Genomic DNA, 23,025 nt, shown 5'->3' with positions numbered 1-23,025 from the left:
GAGAACAAGGATTTTAAAGGAGACGCAAGAGACTTGGAACAAAGGAAAGTATTTGAAGGAAAAAACAATAGTAGAGAAACTGCTGACAGACTAAGTTGTGCTTTCATGCTAAAGGCCACAACCTCCACCACAGCATTTTCAATGAGGAAGTGCAGGGAGGCTTCACTAAAACAAAGACATCACCACCCATAAGCCAAATTTCATTCAGTGACTGGATGTTAATATGATCACCCACAGTCATAAAGGCATTGCTCACAAGTGGATGGACATTCGAGGAAACTGCAGAAACAAGATTGTCTATTGAGCAACAATCAAAACCCAAGGCAGCAGCGGGGATAGGTTTAGTGAGATAGGAGGAAAGTTAGAAGAGCACATTAGGTGGGAAAATCAACAAGAGGAGAAGGATTGGGCAGTTTGGGTAACATTCACACAGAAACAGAAACGGCTTGCTGAATGGGCACTACAGTTTTTGTGACTCCGTAGCCTCACATATCTGGAAATAAACTCTTAGATTAAGTTGTTCTATTCGCTAACCACAAGAACATGGGAAAAAAGAAATGCTGATCATAGTTGCAATCTACTAACATATAGAGCTCAAGCACACATAATTTGCACTTTAAAAATAAAGGGCATACTTTAGTGCAATTAAAGAAATATGCCGGCCTCAAAAATCTCACTTACAGCAGTCCCAAGCTTAAAAATATTTCATATTGTTGCTGAAATTTTCCAACACAAGATACTTACTTTAGTGAAATGAATTCATTGGGAGTAAAAGAATTGGGGTTAACAACTGCATTATACTGCTACATTATAGTGAGTACACTCCAAAAGTATTTAATTTGTTGTAAAGCACTGGGACATTCTGAGGCTATCAAAGCTCCTCGCTAAAGCAAAGCTTTCTTTCTTCCATTTGAAATCTTATCTATAATCAGCAAATGGAGCCAAATATGCGGTGTATTTAAAAAGAGAAACTGCATAAAGCTGCCTTTTGAGTGGTTTCTAAATGCCCAAGAAACCAGACACACTTTACATTTCCCCTCCACCATAAACTACTGCGTTGCCAAGGCAGAGACTGCAATAGAACATGGTTGCTGCCAGCAATTTATTGGCAGCCTTGCTTAGCCAATTTACACCAATGCTATGATTTTACTGTGGATTGATATTTTGTCTACTCTAAGAATCTGTTTGTAAGTTAACAAAAGACTGATCTCCATCACCACTATTTTCGCATTTAGGGATAGGACACTGTATTAGTAAATAACTATAAAAAGGTAAAGTTGCCACTGTCCCATTAACTGGGGAGAGCTGACTGGTGGTGATTTAACCTGAGGATCACCACACCTCAGGCAAAGGACAAGGTTGAGAAGGCGGGCTTTCATGAATAACCTGAGTTGGTATGAGAATTGAATCCGTGCTGTCGGCATTCCTCTTCATCAATAACCAGCTGTCCAGCCAACTGAGCTAAAGTGACTATATCTGACTGACTATAACTAACTATATCTGTTGCACACTGTCAGGGAGCGAGTACTAAATAGCTTTGTATATCAGCCTGGCAGTATCCACATTGTTCTTCTACACTCCCTGCTGATTAAGCCATCCACCATAATGGGGTGGTTTGTCAGAAAGGAAATAGTTATGCCAAAAGTGCAGACTCTTGGAAATATAATGGCATGTTTGATATATTGTGCTGCACAAGTCCTTAAAATGATGTACCAGTTTTAAACTAAATTATGTTACTTCAAACATGGGGTAGGTAAATCTCAAAATGCAGTCTGTTCTTGAACTAACAACTTAATTCTTATTCCCATCAGTGACACCAGAATGCTGTGAAACCTGCAGTAATGATCCTGTCTTTTGAAAGCTCTTTATAGTGAAACCTCCACGCAACAGGAGGTCCCTTTTGCTTGTTAAGTGGAACTGGACCTCCTCCCCAGTTTTGATTGTAGGAGCCGTGCTTGCATCACCAAACAAGGCTCAAGACACAATGCATTCACTCTTCAGCTCCAGAAGGCACTGCCTGTTGGTACACAACCAAAACTGTATAGAAGCTGGTCACCCAATGAGCTTCAGATCATTAAAACATGATAAAATGGCTCCAAGCTATAAAAGGAAAATAATAATCAATGTCTCCTTAAAAAAAAGGATGCATGCTGCAGCATATAAACACCCTGCTGCTTTAATTACTCATTTCACTTCTTCTCTATTATGGGTTGCTTAATCCATCAGATGGTGGCTTAGGAACAATCATTGTAAAACAAGCTCATTAACAAATGGTAATCAGTAGTCAAGAGGTTGGGGCATCTCAGTGAAATATCACATGGCAGAAGAGGTTTATTTTTATTTATAATATTTTGTACAATTTCTCGCTAAACAAAGTCAAAACTGCTCACAATTAGAAATCTGAATTTCAATGGAGGGGGGGAAGTGTACCAAATAAGACTTCATTCAAAATATCAAATTCTGCAAATAATTTAGGTACTGGTTTGATGTAAAATGTTTTAATTTGATGCTCTCTAAATAAAGCACATTGATGCTCCATTCACCAAAATATGATTTGCAATGATAAATGAATAAATGTAGTTCATAGCATGGACTTCCATCAAGTTACATATTTCAACATCTTATCTGAGAAAGTTTGTACTGCTACGGTCAATGCTATCAAATAGCATTTAAACAGATCACAAAAATTGTCAACACAATATTCCTATCACAATATTAAAACCTTGGGAGTCACTTGATAATGAAGCAGGAAACAAGTCAATAACAGTGGAAATGTATTTACAGCTAAACAAATAGGGAGTTATTAATTTACAATGCATACCATTTATTTGGAGATCACCTGTTAACCACTATACTGTAGCTAAAGATTGAAAATCAAAAGTTTTAAAATAAAAGTTTGTTGTATTCACAAGTTTCCAAATGCTAGATGTTTTAGTGAAAAGATTCAAATTAACAATAAATTGCAATTAAGCTCCAGAATATTTCTGAAAGAAAAGTTTATCTGTTAATTTAAAAGTAACTTGGCCCTTACTGAAACATAATCAAAAAATTGTGCTGACCTGAATGGTACTAACACATGGACGATTATTACATACTGCACAGCAGAATCTATTTGACATTTACAATGCCACGACAATCATAGCTTCTATGATTGATCAAGGTTCAGTTAACATCACTGAATATCTAATACTCCAAATGTATTAATTTTCACCTGATGAAGAACAAGAAGATATTCAAACTAAATCAGCTCTCCAGTCAAGTAGAAAAGGATATTTCTGATCTTGCTTTTAAATTAACAAATAATAATATCTGCCCCTGTTTGGTATGGGTTGAATGGTGTTTTCTATTTTAACTTATCATAGCACGCATAAGTCTTCTTATTACAAGACTGAAGACTAATTTGAAATAGAATGAAAGACCAGAACAGATTAATTTGATTTAATACAAAAACAGAATTAAGTTACTACATTCATCATACAAAGAGCCAATGCAGAAAATTAATAATGAATCCAGTGCTTATGAGAAACACATTTCATGTAAATAAGGCAACTTCATGGTTACCAACCATTCTAGCTTCCTAAAAACCTAATTAATATTCTATGGATAATGGTAGAAATTGCACTGATTTCTTTTCAGGAGCACTGTTTCTATAGTGCATTCAAAGGAGAATTTCAAAACTAAAAAGGAAAGTCAGTAGTGGGAATGTTGAAAAAATGATGTATTAAGCTGAAATCTTTCAACTAGGTTTATCCAGAGAGAGGATACTGATCAATTTGGGTGGGAATCATTTTACAGCTCAATTTAAATAACTTTTAAAAATACAAGTGCTTACTTACCCTTTTTCACAACCAGGTAGCAGCAGTTCCACCCTACTATTTAAGAAGTTGCAAATTGAAGGCGGTTTATGCATTGTTCCTCAATCAGAGTTTGGTAAGGAAGGGGTAAGAAATACATCAAGGTAGGTTGGAATGTTGACGGTTACACTCTGTAAAATATTTTATAAGTGGCAAAATCCCTGGCATGTTTTGCATTTATACTTTCATTTTAAGTGCCTATCTGGATAAATTTACCAGTTTAAATTCAATTGGAACTTATAGAAACCATCAGCCTCTGATAAATCATCCTAAAGTATGCACCATCATACCATATTGAATGATTAAAACTTGCACAGTGTGCATATATACTGATTGTGGTTTAAACTACTTTTGACCTAAACCGAGTCGAGATTGATACTCATTTCACAAGTGCAAATTCACATATAAATTGTGTCAGAAATCAGTTTAATATTGAAATGTAACTGAAAATAATAAGTTTCCTCAGAATGTAATTTTTGCAACTCCATACAGTGCAAGAGTGGGGATAATACAGCAAGTACTAATCTGGGTGAGTTTACCAGTTTGAGATTTTTACACCAATCTGTAGACATTTTAAAGCATCTTTAGTTTACTTCAGCCCAAGCACAAGAGGGCAAGTGGGCACACTTGAGCTTCTCTTTCGGTAATCATTCAAAATGTGTGCAAGGCCTGCACTGGCCAGATTTGGTCTCAGTTTTAAAAGGAAACTACCTGTCCTCTATATATTCCTCCATTCCGAAAACAAAAGTTCAGTCAAGGTTAGAAATTAGTCATGTAAAATAACCTGGGCTGTCCCACTACTTTGTTTCCTTACATAAAAACAGTTTTCCCTTCTTATACTTTTTCACCTTGTTTAAGATAATTTAACTTTTTTAAAATTGTATTTTCACATGATTTTTTTTATCCTTTGTCAGCCATCAACATTTTCAGAGCCTTCAATAAGTCAGGGCATAACCTGGTGAACCTCTGTATTTAACATGCTTGATCTAAGGGCACAAAAAATGGATTATGATTAAAAGACATTTGTATCTTTGTCAGAACACTAATGCAGATATCTCTCAAATGTTTTGTTAAAGAAGGATAAGCAGTATCAGGTGGCTACAAGGGCCACAGTGTTTCATTTGGTGTTACCTGGTTGCAAGTATAAAACTATAAATATAGTACTATTGAAACAGCTGGTACTGCACACTGCATTGCATCTAGCTTTGGTCATCACACATGGTGGAAGATATCAAGGTTTGGAGATGGGTTGAGGATTGTAAAAGAGAATCCTTAATTGTGTGGACAGGCTCCAGCAGTTAGGGGTAATTTATCAAACACAGCCTTGGAGAAGCTATAATTTCAGGGTTTAAAATTATAGAATAGAATATTTGAAACTACTGTCCGGTAGAGTGAGACTATACCAGCACTGCCCCCCAACACCCCCACCCCCCCAACCAACCTGTCACCTTAGATACAGACTTACCTATTTGATTGCAGCTAGATCTCCAACAATGACACATTTCATTTAACCTCTCAACCAAAAAAGGGAGGGCACTTCCTACAATGCAACACTTCTCAACCACTGCACTCAAAAATGTCAACTTAATTACACCTATACGAACGAGTAGTAGGCCACTCGGCCTCACGAGCCTGCTCTGCCATTCAATTAGACTATGTCTGATTTGAACTTCAAACCCACATTCCTCCCTATTCCTGATAACAGTTCACCCATTGTTAATCATTGAGGGCGGCACGGTGGCACAGTGGTTAGCACTGCTGCCTCACAGTGCCAGGGACCCAGGTTCGATTCCTGGCTTGGGTCACAATCTATGTGGAGTCTGCACAATCTCCCTGATTCTGTGTGGGTTTCCTCCGGATGCTCCGGTTTCCTCCCAGTCCGAAAGACATGCTGGTTAGGTGCATTGACCATGCTAAATTCTCCCTCAGTGTATCCCAACAGGCGCCGGAATGTGGCGACTAGAGAATTTTTATAGCAACTTCATTGCAGTGTTAATGTAAGCCTACTTGTGACACTAATAAATAGACTTTAATCTTTCTTTAAAAATCTCTCACATTCTGCCTTAAATGCTAATGTCAATAGACAATCTCAAAAACACACCTTTCTCGCATTTTTCTCAAGACTGATCAATTTTTCAACATGAGCAAGTAACAGGGTTTACTAATTGTACAAATCATAGAATGAGGCCATTCAGCCCATCGAGCATGCACTGAAAACAATCCCACCCAGGCCCTATCCCCACAACCCCATGGATTTACTCTGCTAATCCCCTGACTCTAAGGGACAATCAACCTTCCCACATCTTTGAACTGTGGGAAGAAACTGGAGCACCCAGAGGAACCCACGCAGACACGGGGAGCACATGCAAACTCCACACAGTCACCTGAGGCTGGAATTGAACCTGGGTCCCTGGCTCTGTGAGGCAGCAGTGCTAACCACTCTGCCGCCTCTTAAATCCTTAACTGATAACAGCCTTGATGATCCAAAGAGTCTAATTTCAGCAAGTGGTGGCCACCCATTACATCACCTAATCTACAACACAAAGATACAATTATTTATGTTACATTATCAACAGGAATTTGGTAGGAGCTTAAGCATTCAATCTCCTTTCTCTTACACACATTCACAGAATCATAGGATGCTACCTCAGCACTTGGACCACCATGTCTGGGCGAATGATTTTCTCCGTATGGCTTCCCAGTCACCTGCTCACATTTTTCTGTGCAGCAAAAGATAACTATTTGTCTCATATTCAGCATAAATGGGAGATGAGAGAAGTCACTTCCCCATTGGGAGAAAGGTCATTCAGATCAACATTTTAGTGCCCTGAAACAGATAAATATTTATTATGTAATATGATCTGAAAGGGACTAAATGGGGAAAACCTCAAATTCTTCATTACCACTAATGCTCTTACTTTTCTCTGACAAGGGTTCCTTTTAAGCTGTCTGGAAATCGTTTTTAAATTTGTGCCGATAAATTTACTTTGCTTATTGAAGGTGCTGATCTGTCCAAATAGCTGGATGAGGAACCAAATGCAATGGGCCCAGAATCTGGGGGACTAAAACGTATTAAGAATAAAACTCTCAGCTACTGACTTTTGGGCGGCATGGTGGCACAGTGGTTAGCACTGCTGCTTCACAGCGCCAGGGACCTGGGTTCGATTCCCATCTTGGGTCACTGTCTGAGTGGAGTTTGCACATTCTCCCCTTGTCTGCTTGGCTTTCTTCCGGGTGCACAATCTGAAAGACGTGCTGGTTAGATGCATTGATCCGAACAGGCACCGGAGTGTGGCGATTAGAGGAATTTCACAGTAACTTCATTGTAGTGTTATGATAAGCTTTACTTGTGACTAATAAATAAAACTTTAACTTTTTGATAATGGAAGCGTAGAAAACCTCTCAGCCAAACTACTAACAGTTCAAAACAAGTTCAAGTATAATCCTCTTGAACATGTGATAAGGTGGCACAGTGGCATAATGGTAAGCACTGCTGCCTCGTGATGTCAGGGACCCAAGTTCAATTCTAACTTTGGATGACTACCTGCATGGAGTGTGCACATTCTCCCCATGTCTGTGTGGGTTTCCTCCAGGTGCTCCGGCTTCCTCCGACATTCCAAAGATTTGCAGAATTGGTCTGCTAAATTGTCGCTTTAGTGTCCAAAGATGTGTAGGTTAGGCAGTTTAGCTATGGTAAATGCACGGGGTTATGGGGATAGGGCAGGGGTGCGGGCCTGAGTAAGATGCTCTTCAGAGTCAGTGCAGACATAATTGGCCAAATGGTCTCCTGCACTGTAGGAATTCTATGGTCTCGGCATAAAGAATATCCTCCACATTAGAAATGGCAAAGGAAAATACCCAAAACTAAAATGGATTTCTTTATACTACACATTCCCCACAATATTGACCACCTCATAAGGAGCCTTTTCATTGTTTTTGGTCTCAGCTAGTCATACAAATATAAAGGATGTTTTAATTTTATGGTGTAAGGTTGAATGTTTACATGAACCAGTTAAGTGAAGCTGCCTGATAAAGCATGAGACAATATGGAGGGGAAGATTTCTGTTGATTGCGAACCTGGCATGATCTAAAAGCTGTTTGAACAATTCACAACTCTTAGCAAAAGAACGTGACTGAGTAGCCAATGCAACTAGTAATGATGACAAATTGTAATAAATCAAAAGCCATATACAAAACACCCGCATACAATAAGGTAGGGAAAAATGCCTATCAAAGTCTCTTGAAAACTTTCGGCATCCCTAGAATTTTTTTCTGGTTGAATAAAAATTACTCATGGACCATGAAGACAGAAAATTTGAAATTTAAATAGAAAATGTGGTTTTAAAATATATTTCATATCTTTAAACTGAATCACTACTTTATAGTCAGAGCTTTTTCAAATAAAGGAATTTTAATAGTTTGGAATAATCATGCATAATCTTTATACATAAAAATGCAATCTCACATACTTTGTAGAGGTGGAGAAATCAGTGATATATTGCACATCAGAAAGAATAAAAGTTACATTAATGTCCCTTCTAAGATTATATCAGGTTTAAAAAATCTCCAAAGAAAATCACATCCTGCAATGTTTATTGGGAACTAAAAATAAAATTTGGTACCTTTCCACTTTGTGTTTTTCTAAAATGGCAATATTCTAACACCAATGAATTCTCATGATTACTTGCTGATAACACAAATGTTTTCTTCTGAGGTAAAGGGTGGAGATTTCCTGTATATCATAAATGCATATGTCACTGACTTCACAATACACATATCAGTGCAAACCAGGTTCTAGATACAACGTTTTTTTCTCTTTGAACAGTTAGTTTTGTCTTTTCGTTCTGCACTCTGTGACAAGCATAAGTACAGCAACAAACTGAAAGCTTCTGGTTATGTTTCCCTACCCACCATTGTCTAATCAAGAAGTCAAGCAGTCAATCTTTGTTCAGACCTCTTTCAACTCTTTTCAGGCTGACATTTCAGAAGGGTATGAAAGGAGAAAGGTTTAACCCACCCCTCAACCACCTTTCCTATCTGGAAAAACACCTGGAAACCACTTGCCACCTTCCCAAACTTTCTCTCTTTCTTCCAAAATACCAAGTCAGAAATTACAATTTTTGCATGTGCATTTTAAAAAATTGCTGTGCAAAGACTCATCTCAGCTCACCAGAGATATATAACCATTCTTGATGTCTGAGTGCTAGGTAATCACCTATCTTTATGCTTTTTAATTTATTTTGTTCTCGTAAAACAAGTTTTAAGCTAATTTAAAACTTATTTCTTTTAAAAAGCAATGATGATGCACTAGTTAGTAATCTCAAATATACCTATTATACTTTGGCATAGCAACTGCTATTGTGCCTCCAGTTGCTTGTGTTCTTCAGTTTCCCAAATTCTGTTTCTGAACTGTGCCTTGCATTCAGCAATTAAATACTGTGATTTACTGAAATTAACATCCAAAATGTAAATTCATGTACATCATTAAAATTATATACATTCAACAGAAAGGTGGTATATGATACTTTGCAGTCACCGTTTAAATAATATTCTACCTACTACACACAGCCACACGTTCATCTCAATCCTAGAATCCCTACAGTGCAGAAAGAGGTCATTTGGCCCATCGAGTCTGCACCGACAACAATCCCACCCAGGTCCTATCCCCGCAACCCCTGCTAATCTCCCTGACACCAAGTGGCAATTGAGCATGGCCAATAACCCTAACCCACACATTTTTGGACTGTTGGAGGAAACTGGAGCACCCACAGGAAACCCACGCAGACACAAGGAGAAAACAGGTCCTCCATTACATACCCAAAAACCAAGGACCCCTGCCAACCAGGTCCTACAGAACAACATCCCCCCGTAGTTAAGATCAATAGCAAGATCCTGGAAAATGCGGACCATTTTTCGTGTCTTGGGAGCTTCTTATTGACAAAGGCAGACATGGTTAACAAAATTTATTCTTGCATTCGTTTATTATTGTGCCAGTTCAGCCTTTGGGCGACTGAGGAAAAGAGTATTTGAGGACCCAGATTTCAGACCTGAGAACAAGGTTGTGGTTTATTGGGTAGCAGTGATTCCTATGCTCCTTGGACTTGCACAACTACAGCAGGCACTTCAGCAAAGGAAAAGTGCCACCTGTGATGCCTTCACAAAATCCTCCAAATCTAGAATCAAGAAATCAAGAAAGGTGGTCCCACATCAGCAGCATTCTTTCCCAAGACAACATGTCCAGCATTGATGCTCAAATCACTCAAAATCAGCAGTGCTGGGCAAGGCATGTCCTTCTTATGCCTGATACTAGTTTCATGGATCAACTGCTGTACTTAGAACTCAATTGTGACAGGAGACTTCCAGGAGGACTAGAGACACTTTAGGGATGTCCTCAAATCTTCCCTGAAGTGGGCAAACATTATCACCAACTCATGGGAGTCCTGGCTTGTGACCAGCCAAAATGAAGAACGCTCATTCTGGAAGACACCACAAGGAGAGACTTCATCACAAACCAACAGAGGTAAAGTTGAGGCAATAGAGAGAGTGTGAAACCTCCAAACACCTCATCCACTTGATCTTCTAAACATCACCTGTTCCACATACGGGCAGCACAGTGACATAGTGGTAGCACTGCTGCCTCACAGCGCCAGGGACCCGGGTTCAATTCCGGCCTCAGGTGACTGGTCTGTGCGGAGTTTGCATGTTCTTCCTGTGTCTATGTCTTCCTGTTTCCTACCACAGTGCAAAGATGTGCAGGTTAGGTTGGTTGGCTATGCTAAATTGCACCTTAGTATCAGGGGAATTATTGGGGTAAATATGTGGGAGGTTACAGGAATAGGGCTTGGGTGGTATTGTTGTCAGTGCAGGCTCAATGGGCCGAATGGTCTCCTTCTGCATATAGGGATTCTATGTGGCAATTCTGCAGATAGTGCATTGGCCATCTCAGAATGCACTGAACCGGAGTGGAAGCAAGTCATCCTTGATCTCGAGGGTCTGCCTAAGAGAAAAAGAGGTCGTTTACTGTTTAGGAGAAAAGAGAGAAACATTCCTAAGAGGAGGATGAATAAGACACAAGTCGGAGAGCTGAAATTTCCGGTGGACATAGGGACTCCAATTTTGAGTCCAGATAGGGGTTCCAAGCCTGACTATGTGTCCAGTATACCCGAGTGCCTTCTAACACGCTGCCTCTGCACTCTGCATCATATTAATGATGGTAGATGGCTTCCTGATGGAAGCCCAGAGGGCATGTAGTGATGCCAAGCTGGCAGCATTACCACGAGAGGTGGACCCTGTTGAGGCAGGCAAATGAATGCAAGTGTGCCTAAATATGAGGTTGCCTGCACATAAAAGTGATGAAGTAAAGAGTTTTGAAACTGATAGCCATCTTATTTGCGGGGAAACTCCTCCATAGGCCTATGGACAGATCTTTTATCCTCACCACCCTGTCGTTGGGCATGGAGCCATTGAGTCGAATGGCTTGCCACTGGAAGACCACCTCAATTGAGTTTGCTGCGCTGCATGTGGCTTGAGCCGACTCCAATGTCGATAAAACACCTGCACCACACAAAATGATGCCCAAGTTGGATCTTATTTTCACCAACTGGCTGCCAGCTTCTCTGGAGCAGGTAGCCAACCTAATTCCTCCCAGGGAAATTCCCTTGGGAGCAGGAATTTGAAGCACAACAATCTAACATGGGTTCATCACTATTTTCCCAGCCCCATATACCCCACCCCATTCAACCCAGCTCCATGGAGCCTCGAAAATTCAGCCCCGAGGCTCCCAGATATTGGGGCTCTGGCCTTAACATCGGATGGATTTTCAGGTGTAGAAAAGCTGAAGGCAAATAAACGTATAGATGATCTGCCCTGCCTTTTTGATTTTGAAGATATTGAAATTTCTTACCTTCCAAAATCCAACCACCCTATCAGTGAAATGATACTTTCTTACATTCTGCCTGAATCTCCTGCTTTCTAATATACTCAAGTCTCCTTGCTCTGTTGTTGTGAAGCAAATCAAATATCCCTGTCTGATCTCTTCATCCCTGAGCCTTAGTATTTAAATAGTTCCATTGCATACTCCTCATTTTTAACATGTCCATTAGGGGTTGTCATAACTCTGTGATTGTTCTACATTTTATTCGATAGTCCATTAGTCGTCCGGTAGTCATCTGCATAAATATTCAGGATCCTAGATTTTTTTTAAAAGAACAGTATAGGTACAAAAGTGAATATGCAAAGCAAAATCTATACAAACCATTGTTTTGGTTAAGTTTAGAATTGTACACCCAGGACAGAGCCTTCAACAGAAAAGGGGAGTAAAACATTCACACTTTAGCTATCTCTCTACTTTGCAATTTTCCATTAGACAAGGAAACAAGTTAACAATCAAATATACACAGAATCAAGACTGACAGAGGCCTACTGCTCCTTCTTAATACTGTAGTAAAGCACAAAACAGACCGACCACTGCAATATGCACTTCTGCCATTTGGCAAGATAGTTAAATCAATAAACTGATTGGAGCAACTGAATGCATGCACAAGGATACACCTCAGATGACTAAATTTGCAGCTTACACCAAGATAGGTAGGGAGTCTGCAAAGGGATATAAATAGTGGGCTAAAATTTGGCAGATGGAGTATAATGTGGGAAAATGTGAACTTGTCCACTTTGGCAGGAAGAATGGAAAAGCAGAATATTATTTAAATAGAGAGATTGCAGAACTCAAATGGTACGGAAGGATCTGAGAGTCCTGTTAATCAAAAAGTTAATATGCAGGTTCAACGAGTGATTATGAATCCAAATAGAATCTAGGCAAGTATTGCAAGGGGAATGGAATATAAAAATAGGTACTCTACTGCAGTTGTACAGGGCCTTGGTGAGACCACAGCTGGAATACTGTGTACAATTTTGATCTCCTGATTTTAAAAAGGATATAATTGCATTAGAAGCAGTACAGAAAAGGTTCACTTGACTCATTCCTGGGATGAGGGGTTTATCCTATGGAGAAAGGTTGAACAGGTAGAAGAATGAGGGGTGATCTTATTAAATATAAGATCTTAGACAGGATAGATACCATTAAAATGTATCCACTCGTGGAGGTCTAGAACTTGGGGACACAGTTTAAGGATAAGAGGTCTCCCTTTTAAGACTGAATGAGGAGACCATATTTCTCTCAGAGGGTTATTAGTGTGTGGAATTATCTTTCCCAGACAGCAGCGGAGGATGAGTCATTAAATTTAGTCAAGGGAGAGTTGGACAGATTTTTGATCGACAAGGGATCAAGGGTTATGGAAGGCAGGCAGGAAAGTGGAGATGAAACCATGACCAGATCAGCCATGATCTTATTGAATGGCAGAGCAGGCTGAAAGGGCCAAATAGCCTACTCCTGTTCCTTAGTCACATGTTCATATCCTTTCCAAGCTTCTGAGTTATTTTTTTCTCACTATAACAAACACCTATCGATTCTGGGGGTTACCATTGACCAGAAACTTAACCGTACTAGCCACATAAATATCATAGCTCCAAGAGCAGGTCAGAGGCTAGGAATCCTGCAAGTTACTCACCTCCCAACACCCTGAAGCATATCCACCATCTACAAGGTACAAGCCAAGAATGTGACGGAATATTCTTCCCTTCTCTGCATAAGTACAGCTCCAACATCACTCAAGAAGCTTGATGCCACCCTGGGCAAAGCAGCCCATTTGACTGACACCCCATCCACTAACATTCACTCCTACCACCAATGAAGAGTAGCAACAGTGTGTACTATCTACATTATGCACTGCAGGACGTTACAAAGGCTCTTTCAACAGAACTTTTCAAACCCACAGTTGCTAGCACCTAGAAGAGCAAGGGCAGCAGACACATGGGAAGACCCCACCTGGAGGTTCCTCTCCAAGCCACCCGCCACCCTGACTTGGAAATATACCACCATTCCTTCGCTTTTGCTGGGTCAAAATCCTGGAACTCCCTCCCTATGAGCATTGAGGGTGTACCTACACCAATTGGACTGCAGCAATTCACAAAGGCAGCTCATCATCACTTTCCCAAGGACAATTAGGGATGGGAAATAAATGCTGGCGTAGCCAGTGAAGCCCACATCTTTTGAATGATTAAAAACAGGTGCAGGAATATCTAGGTACTTGGGTACACCCGTGATAATATGTGCATAATTCACAGTTTCAGGCAGTTGGATGTATTTCTGGGGAGCAACCTGCTCTTCCCACATGGCTCATAGGCAAGTAGTAGTAACAGACTATCAACAGTAGTTAAAAAAAAGCATGTGTTTCTCTTCTCTATTCCTTACCAGAAAGAAATGACTGTTCCCCCTTCCTTTTGGGGAGCTGCCCCTTTTAATTTGTTCCGAAGTTAATTTGAGTTTGTTTATTTGGTTGGTATTTAAAAGAGATACCAGAAAGAAATGAACAGAATTAAATGAAGTGAAGTTTAATATTTTGAAGTCACATGAAACAGAAAAATACATTCTACAGTAACAATTTGTAATGAGTGAAAGCATCTACTATTTTACACCCGTACTGCTGTGAATTCTGCTACACTAGGAAAATACAGTCTTTTAATTAATTGTATAGCCAACTCGAGCCCTTATACTTTCACACTGAATGAGAAAATTTAAAGCAAAAAGCTTATTAGAAAAATCAAGAATGTGATAAACACAATGGTGCCAACATGCAAATTTGGAATTCCGTTTAAAATTTCTATAATTTGTTCTTCCCTTTGATCTCACCAACCACCCCCATTTGAAATCCCATAGTTGCCTTTCACGAATTTGCAATAGCCAGGAATTTAGATAGAAGATTTACTCTCAGGCCTCTGACAATGGATCATCTGATAACCGGCCAGGAAGTACCAAAGAGTTGGTCTGCCTCTCAGTGACAGTGCACCGGCTTGACACCATTTCACTGCAATGCACTTATGTAAACTTACTCATGTAGGGAATTGATTGTATGAATGCCCTACCACTCAAAAGCACAGAGTGTCAATGTTCTAATAATGCATTACACCATGATACCACTATTGCAACGTTACGGTGTGTTTTATGCACAAGTATAGCAGCTTCTTTTATCTGATAATCGTATTAAGGTACAATTATTTTTCAAGTCCATTTTTTAAAAAATAGCATAAAATCTTATAACCAATATTAGTCTTTTATTTAATAATATAACAGGGCTAAATGAGAAAAACGAATCACATTACAAAGCAAGCAGCTTGTTAAAGTGCAGCTAAAATCGGCTGATATGTATTCATTAGGGCTCTCTCAATATGAAAGGGCTGCATATGGTCTTTTTGGACTTTACCAGCTGGGGTTCTGTGAAGGAGTAAAGGTTAACACTTTACCTAGTTTTGTCCTCCTATCTCAATCCTAATTAGGCTACCCAGCTATGACTGTGAACACCAACTGTCTGCATTAGAAACAAACTAATTAATGCTAACAAATTAGATCAAGTCAAAATCAACATCAGCCAGAGTTAAATGTTCTTTAGTAACTGAAGATCTTTGATATCATAATTGCTGCTGAATGCAATAATAGTCTTCTTCCTTTGATTAAAAAAGTCATTTTATTTACCTTTCCTGGTAAGAACCTGTAAACCCCATTGTAGCCTCTTTATCAAAGCAACATGGCAACGAAGATTGACATTTTTGTAACGTCTTGGTTGAGAACATATCCAAAGTAAAGATAATGAAAGCTTTGGAAGAGAGGAGGCACCCTTTGGAGCGGGCTATCTTTTGAGTGATCCCTCGGGTTGGGGGGGGTGGGAAACGGTCGGATGGTGTGGAGGGCAATCCTGTGATTGATGGAGGAGCGGGGAATAGGGGCGAAGTGCTCAGGGTGAGATAGCGATCAGGTGGATAGTGGGTAAAGTGCAAGTGAGGAACAGTACTAGTTTGTATTATTCTAAGAGATCTCTACAAACAAAACCTCCAACCACTCCCTTAATTTTGGTTTCACTGTCCCAAATTATAGACTACTAGATTCTGATAAAATACTACCATAGAAGAACAAGCAATGCAGCAAAATAAATGCAGTCATTTCAAATATTATAAATATATTACTCCATGCTAAGCATATATTATAATGGATTGGAATTGTATTCAATGCAGGTGCTGAAAGAGGTTAACTTACAAATTTGAATTTACATGCTTTCAAATTTGATTCCTATTGTCTCCTGAAGGGTTGTATATTCAGCAAAGAATAATGACATTAAGATATTTACACACACAAGGACAATTGTGGAGAAATGGAAAACCAAAGCCTACTTTAACATAAATATATTACAATTTCCTCTCATTGAAAGCAATAAAATGCTTAAGATCATGCCCAATACAGAGAGCTCCCATTTCAACACTTCAATTAACATGTACTGTTCAAAATTAGTGTTTGACCAGAATTTTAAAAAGTGGATCTCTGTCTATAGCAGCATGTGATAGATGGTACGCACGGGTTTACGAAATACATCTTTTAGTTTTGAATGTCAAAGTACAGATAAAGATTAAACACACTATACCATGGTTAACCTTCACCACATTTTCAAAATGCACGCTCTTATAATAAAGTTTCTGTTCCTTGTGTACACGAGGAACACATATCACGCGATACATGCTCTCAGCATGTGCTAGCAGCAAGCGCAGCATGCCTTATCCTTGTTTTTTTTAAATACAGTCTTCATTACATACTATACTTAATCCTCATTCACATATCATAGAAACTAAAAGGCAATTTAACATGACCAATCCACCTAATCAGCATGTCTTGGACTATGAGGGGGAAAACTGGAGCATCCAGAGGAAACCCATGCAGACACAGTGAGAATGTGCAAACTCCACACAGTCACCCTAGGCCGGAATTGAACCCGGGTCCCTGGCGCTGTGAGGAAGCATTGCAAACCACTGTGCCACCATGCCGCCCTTTATCTTCTTCAATTTTATGACAATTTATCTGGATTATAATGAAGCATTATTAATGCACACAAGAAACGTCTAACGTTTTAATACATGGATAATGGAGAGCGATTAAAGGTGCATGAATTGAAGTATCTCCACCAATTGATCAAACCTAGAATCTGATTGAAGTGCCTCTTATTTTTAATATTAACCCTCCTTAATGGATAATAAATGGAAAAGCAAAATATTGCAAATGCTGCAAATCTGAAATAAAAACAGGAAAAGCTCCAAGTATTCAGCAGGTTTGGCAGCATCTGTCACGAGAGGAGCAGAGTTAAGTTTTCAGGTCTGTGACCTTTCATCAGAACATATTTAAACATGTCTATATCCAAAAAGTTGGAGTGTACATTAATGGGCTAAAGATTTACTTTAAAGAAATGCCACCTGACACCTAGGAACTGAAAGCTGCGTATGATGTACCCAATTGTAAAATTGCTACCAGTCCAAAAATGGTACAATGGATGCCAGCAGTTGTGCAAGAATGATGTTTAGCAAGCCAGTTCATAACTGCAGAATTATAGTCCTACAAACACTTCCAACAAGGATTACTAATGTTCAAGAATGCAAATTCTGTCTGATTTCACTCCTCACCCCCTCCCACCCGCCTAGAACAGTGAACTGAATGATAAAATGTTCCAACTGCCACTCTGGTTGAGAGCAGCTAGCACCACACATCAGGGACTGGATCCGTATGGCTCAGCATCACTTCGCAGCATGCATTTATAAACTTGGTCAGGCAACTTTTTAATGTTGTTGCTGAATAATGTAGTGTTGAATTGCAGTAATATAATGAATATTACACCTTTCTTCACAAGTGCTACTGTTTGAATACACTGCATACATCTAACACAACTGCAGAAATACTGCCAAAGGATAAATCATTAGGGCATCTGGTTAGCTCAGTTGGTTGAATGGCTAGCTTGGGTTTGATTCCTGTTCCAGCAGAGATTGACTTAGGACCTGTCTCCTTGCCCTGCCGGAAATTGACAACTGACAAAAAAAATTACCAAGAAAATGGCTCAGGATAAAGCATCAGCAAACACGGAGTCAAGGGCATGCTTTCTGGCACTGCACATAATATGACATGATAAATCATTACCTTCCACTTTATTTGAACAGAGTTCTTTGGCCTTCTCTCTCACCATTTTGGGGATAAGAACATCCTTCTCCACATGCCGAAGGTGATTCACCTCTGGAAGAAATAAAAGTGGTAATTTTAGATGTTAACTTAGTAGATAGCAGAAAGTGGATGAATGCTGGGATTTCCCCTAACATTTAGATTTGCTGATTAGGATATCGCAAGTTTGTATTTTCTGGCTTACACCCCACTTTGAACAAGGGTGCAACATTTGCAATTTTCCAGTCATCTGACATCCTTGTATCTAAAGAAGCCTGGAAGGTTAGCACTAGTTCTTCTGCAAAGTTCCACTCTCACTTCCCTCAGTAATCTTGGATGCATCTCATCCATTCCTGGTACTTTACTGATTTTAAGTAAAGATATCCTTTTCAACACCTCATTCTCAATTGTAAATTAACCTTCTGTACCAGTTACCCCCACTCTCACCTCGGCCTGGGTAGCATCTTCTTCCTTTGTAGAGACAGATGTTGCACTCGTTTAATACCTCTGCTATTTTTCCTGCCGACATATTCAAGTCCCCTTTTTTTAAATTCCTAATCAACCCTATTTTTTTCACTGCTCTATTATTATTTATATGCTTATAAACCTTGTGATTCCCTTTAGCTGCCAGTCTCTTTTCATGCTCTCTCCTTGCTTTTCTTCTCCTCAGGTCCTTCTATATTCAGCCTGATTCTTCATTGATAATTTTCAACCTTACATTTATCATATGTGCACTTCTTCCTTTTTCTCTTCATGCCTATCACTCTCATCATTCAGGGTGCTCTGGATTTATTTGTCCTACCTTTCCCTTTGAAGGTTGCCCATTGTTCAGCTGCCATCTTTTCTGCCAACATTGACAACCAATGACAAAGATAAGAATAAGTTTAAGATGCAGCAAAAATATTTCAAAGGAGTTAAATTCTAGATTAAGAAGCTAAAACTCCAGGGTAGCAATACCCAGTATAGACCAGACTGTAAGATAAAAGTTAGGATTGTCAATGAATGACTCGAAGGATGGTGTGGAAAGGAGGGTTTTAGATTCCTGACACATTGTGGTAATTTTTAGGGTGAAGAGAAGGCTATATAAATGGGATGGCCTTCACCTGAACTGGAGGTGTCCCTGTGGGAAGGATATATAGGGCAGTGGTGAAAGATTTAAACAAGTTAAAGGTGTGGGAGCAAGGGGTGGGGAAATCCATACTATGTCAAAATGTGAGAGAAAAAGAGCAGCAGGACAACTGGGCAGGATGAGGTCAGTTACCCAGATAAGAATTCTGTAGCAATGGAATCTGTAGCAAAACAGAAGTAGTACAAATTCAGTTATATGTATGTGGTAGTAGCTTTTACAGGGACCTGACTAAAAACTAAGTATGATTGGGAACTAAACATTCCAAGCTATAGGATCTTTAGAAAGAACAGGAGAATCAGGAAAGGAGGAGTAAAACAATATTGATAAGTGGAAAGAAGGAATTTCAATAATGGTGGTCAGACAGTAACATTTTAGGCTAGAAATTAAGGAACAACAAAGGATGCAAGAATCTGCTGGTCTACAGGTATCCTGATAGTAATGATATAGTGGGTGGAGGGAAAACATGCAAGTAAGAAATACGTGAAATGTAGCAACAAAAATGCAGGTGTAATGGGACATTTTAATTTTCAGACACTGAGGAAACCAGAACAGTTAAAGGAATGTAAAGCCATTTTATAAAATGTTCTGGGTACAGTTTACTAAACAACAGGCCAGATTTTGTGGTAGAAATAACGATAAGGCTGTCAGCATTCAGGCTCCGTGATACTCGATAATAACTTTTCAATCTGATTAACAAGAAACACAGTTACTTTCTCATTCACACACGTCCCAGAAGCTCTGTAGAGGGTGTTGCACTTTTTGGGTAGTTGTTTAACAGAACCTCTGCGCAAAACCTCATAAAGTTTATAGGAAGCGCAAATGTAAAATTCACTGCCAATCATAACCACTGGCCAAATATGCTTTGGAGACACAAGGAAACAGGCCATATGAAAACTAATAGCACATAAAGAACCGGAATTTGTGGACAATCTGACAACTAGGGTACAGTGACCATAATATTATTGAATTGGATCTTATATTTGAGAGGAAGAAAAGAGAGCCATAACCAAAGATTAAAATTTAAGTAAAGCTTCTTCGAATTGCAGAATGAATTGACCACAGTAAACTGTGTAGAGCTGTTATTTGGAAATATTCGGGTAATAGAAAATCAGTAAATACCATTAAAAGTAGTTAAGTAACCATGATCAACAAATGAGGTAAGCAACCATAATAAACTAAAAGAAGAGGCTTACACAACTGCTTCAAAAAGGGAATACACAGAAATCAGAAGAGATATTAAAATCAACAGCAAAAGTTTTTATAAACATATTAAGATCAAATAAATAGCCCATTAAATATTAGTGCAGGCAAGACTGTAGTAAGCGATAAAGGAACAGCAGACTTGTTAATTGAATATTCAATCTGTTTTCACAATGAAACTATCAGCAGTACAAAGAAATCCAAAATAAATTAATTGGAGGAACCAAGTGAATTTAATATAAGTAACTAAAATGCTAATGTGGGCAATAATGGAAATTAAGATAGACAAATCTCCAAGACCTGAAGGTTTTCATTCCAGGAAAGTAAAATAAATAGGTAAATAAATTGCAGATGCATTAATCATAAATTTTCAAAGCGCTTTAGCTTCAGGAGTTGTGCTCTTCAATTAGAAGGTGGCAAAAGTTACACCATTATTTAAGAAGATGAGGAGGAGAAATATGGTAACTAACTACAGATCTAACAATTTAAAATTAACTGTAGGGAAGTTACTAGGCACTATCAGAAACAGTTAACGATCTCTTGGACAAGTATTAGCTGATCAAAGAGTTATTGTGGCTTTTTGAAAGTAGGTCATGTCTGACTAGTTGAGTTGAATATTTTTGAGAATAGGGGAGTGTGTATAGATGGTGTCTACATGAGCTGCCAGAAGGCATTTGGTAAGGATCCACACAAAAGATCATTAGCAAAAATGAGAGTGCACTAAATTGAAGGTAACTTTGTGATCAGGCAGTAATTAGTTGGGAGGTAGGAAGCAATAGCGTAGGGTTAGAGGGTCCATATTCTGATTTGATTGGTTGTGACAAGTGGTGATCCCCAGCGTTCTGTACTGTGGCTGCAGCATTTCTTTTACTATATCTATGAATGAATTGAATGAAAGGAGGGATAGTAGTATATTCAATTTTAGATGCCACAAAAATTAGTTAGGCATTGGCAGGCAAAAGGACTAAGTGTGGGGGGGAAAATTATGGCAGAGTTCAATGTGGGGAAGTGTGAGTTTATTCACTTTGGATCAGAGAAAGACAAATATTTTCTTAATGGTGAGAGACTAGAAGCTTTGAAAGAGCAAAGGGATTTAGGTGTCCTTGTACATAGATCACTAAAAGCTCGTGTATGCTACAAAAAGTAATCACAAAAGGCTAATGGAATGTTGACCATTATCTCAAGGGAACAGGAATACAAAAGCAGGAAGTAATACTTAGTTTGTGCAAAGCCTTGGTTAAACTCCATCTGGGGTACTAAAACCAGTTTTAGGCGCCATATTTCAAGAAAGATATAATGATTTTGGAAAAAGTAAGTACAGCACAGATTCTTCAGAATGATACTGGAGTTGAAAGAGTTAAATTATGAGGGCGGGTTACATAAACTTGGCAATCATTCCCTTGAAATTAGAATATTTGGAGTGATCTAAGCTATTTCAAATGACAATAATTCAATTGGATAGATATCGAGAAATTACTTTGGTGGGAGAATCCAGGGAAAGAAGGCATGATCTACAATCACAGCGCCAGGGACCCGGTTTCAATTCTGGCCTCGGGTGACTGCGTGGAGTTTGCACGTTCTCCCCGTGTCTGCGTGGGTTTCCTCTCAATGCCCCGGTTTCCTCCCACACTCCAAAGATGTGCGGGTTAGGTTAATTGGCCATGCTAAATTGCCCCTTAGCGTCAGGGGATTAGCAGGGCAAGTACGTGGAGTTATGGGGATAGGGCCTGGGTGGGATTGTCGTCGGTGCAGGCTCCTTCTGCACTGTGGGGATTCTATGATGCTATGATCTTAAAATTAGACCTAGGAGCAAAATCAACAAGCAATGTTTCCTCACAAAGGGTTGTGGAAATCTGGAATTTGCTCCATCGAAAGGCAGTGGGTCAACTGAAATTTTCAAGACTGAGATCAGTAGATTTTTGTTGGATGACAGTGTCAAAGCATATGGAGCAATAGCAGGTAAATAGAGTTGAGATACAAATCAACCAAAAAGCAAAACAGGCTCAAGCGATTATATAACCTAGACTTAGTCCTATTCTCATCGACACATGAAAACTAGTATGCTGCTTAAAAACAGCATCTTTTCATTGCACATCCACATGCACACAAGTTTATTTTCCCCTTCTATTGCTGTTGTGACTTTATAATACTTTAAAAAAACTAAATAATTCATGCCTTGTTTGCTGCACTTAAACTTACAATCACTTTCAACATTTTATTAAAATCTTGAGTAACGACATTAAATGTACTTGTAACTCCAAAACTAATTGTTACTAACTAGAGTTACTAACCTTAAAAATGTAAAAGTTTAAAAAATTAACAAGATAACAAGCACTCCTTTCAAAATAATGATGGGCCAATTTTGTTAACTGAGCTAGATGTGTGTATGGCACTGTTGTACTGACAGCCTTCAAAATTATATATTTCTGGTTATGCCGGCTGATTAATACAGAAATTCTAGTCCTTTATGTACAAAATGATTAAAGTATCCTACACCTAAAAAGAATAAAACACTTAAAATCAATTACAAATTCCTGACATATTCAGCCAAATCTTCCTGGGAAAACAATGGTGATTTAAAAAAACACAATTATTAATGTAATCAAGTGGCCAGCACGTTTAGGTGAAGAAGAGATACATAGTGGATTGCGAATTTTCTGCACTACACAAACAGCATCTCGATGACAGCTTGTCATTCAGTGCCTTTAAATAGAATAAAATGTCTCAAGGCACTTCACAGAAACATAAAACAAAATATAAAA

At 38.9% G+C, this 23,025-nt stretch overlaps 1 protein-coding gene across 1 annotated transcript in view; it reads right to left on the bottom strand.

The window, feature by feature from the left end:
* cmc1 (C-x(9)-C motif containing 1) overlaps positions 1-23,025 on the bottom strand; it is a 73,156-nt gene that overhangs the window by 28,312 nt on the left and 21,819 nt on the right. Inside the window, exon 2 of the mRNA XM_078239530.1 lies at positions 17,917-18,009. Coding sequence (XP_078095656.1) covers positions 17,917-18,009 — 93 coding nt within the window. The remainder of the gene's footprint in view (positions 1-17,916; positions 18,010-23,025) is intronic.

Source organism: Mustelus asterias, chromosome 2, assembly GCF_964213995.1.
Source record: "Mustelus asterias chromosome 2, sMusAst1.hap1.1, whole genome shotgun sequence".
Lineage (NCBI taxonomy): Eukaryota > Metazoa > Chordata > Chondrichthyes > Carcharhiniformes > Triakidae > Mustelus > Mustelus asterias.
This window is presented reverse-complemented; position numbering and strand designations above follow the sequence as displayed.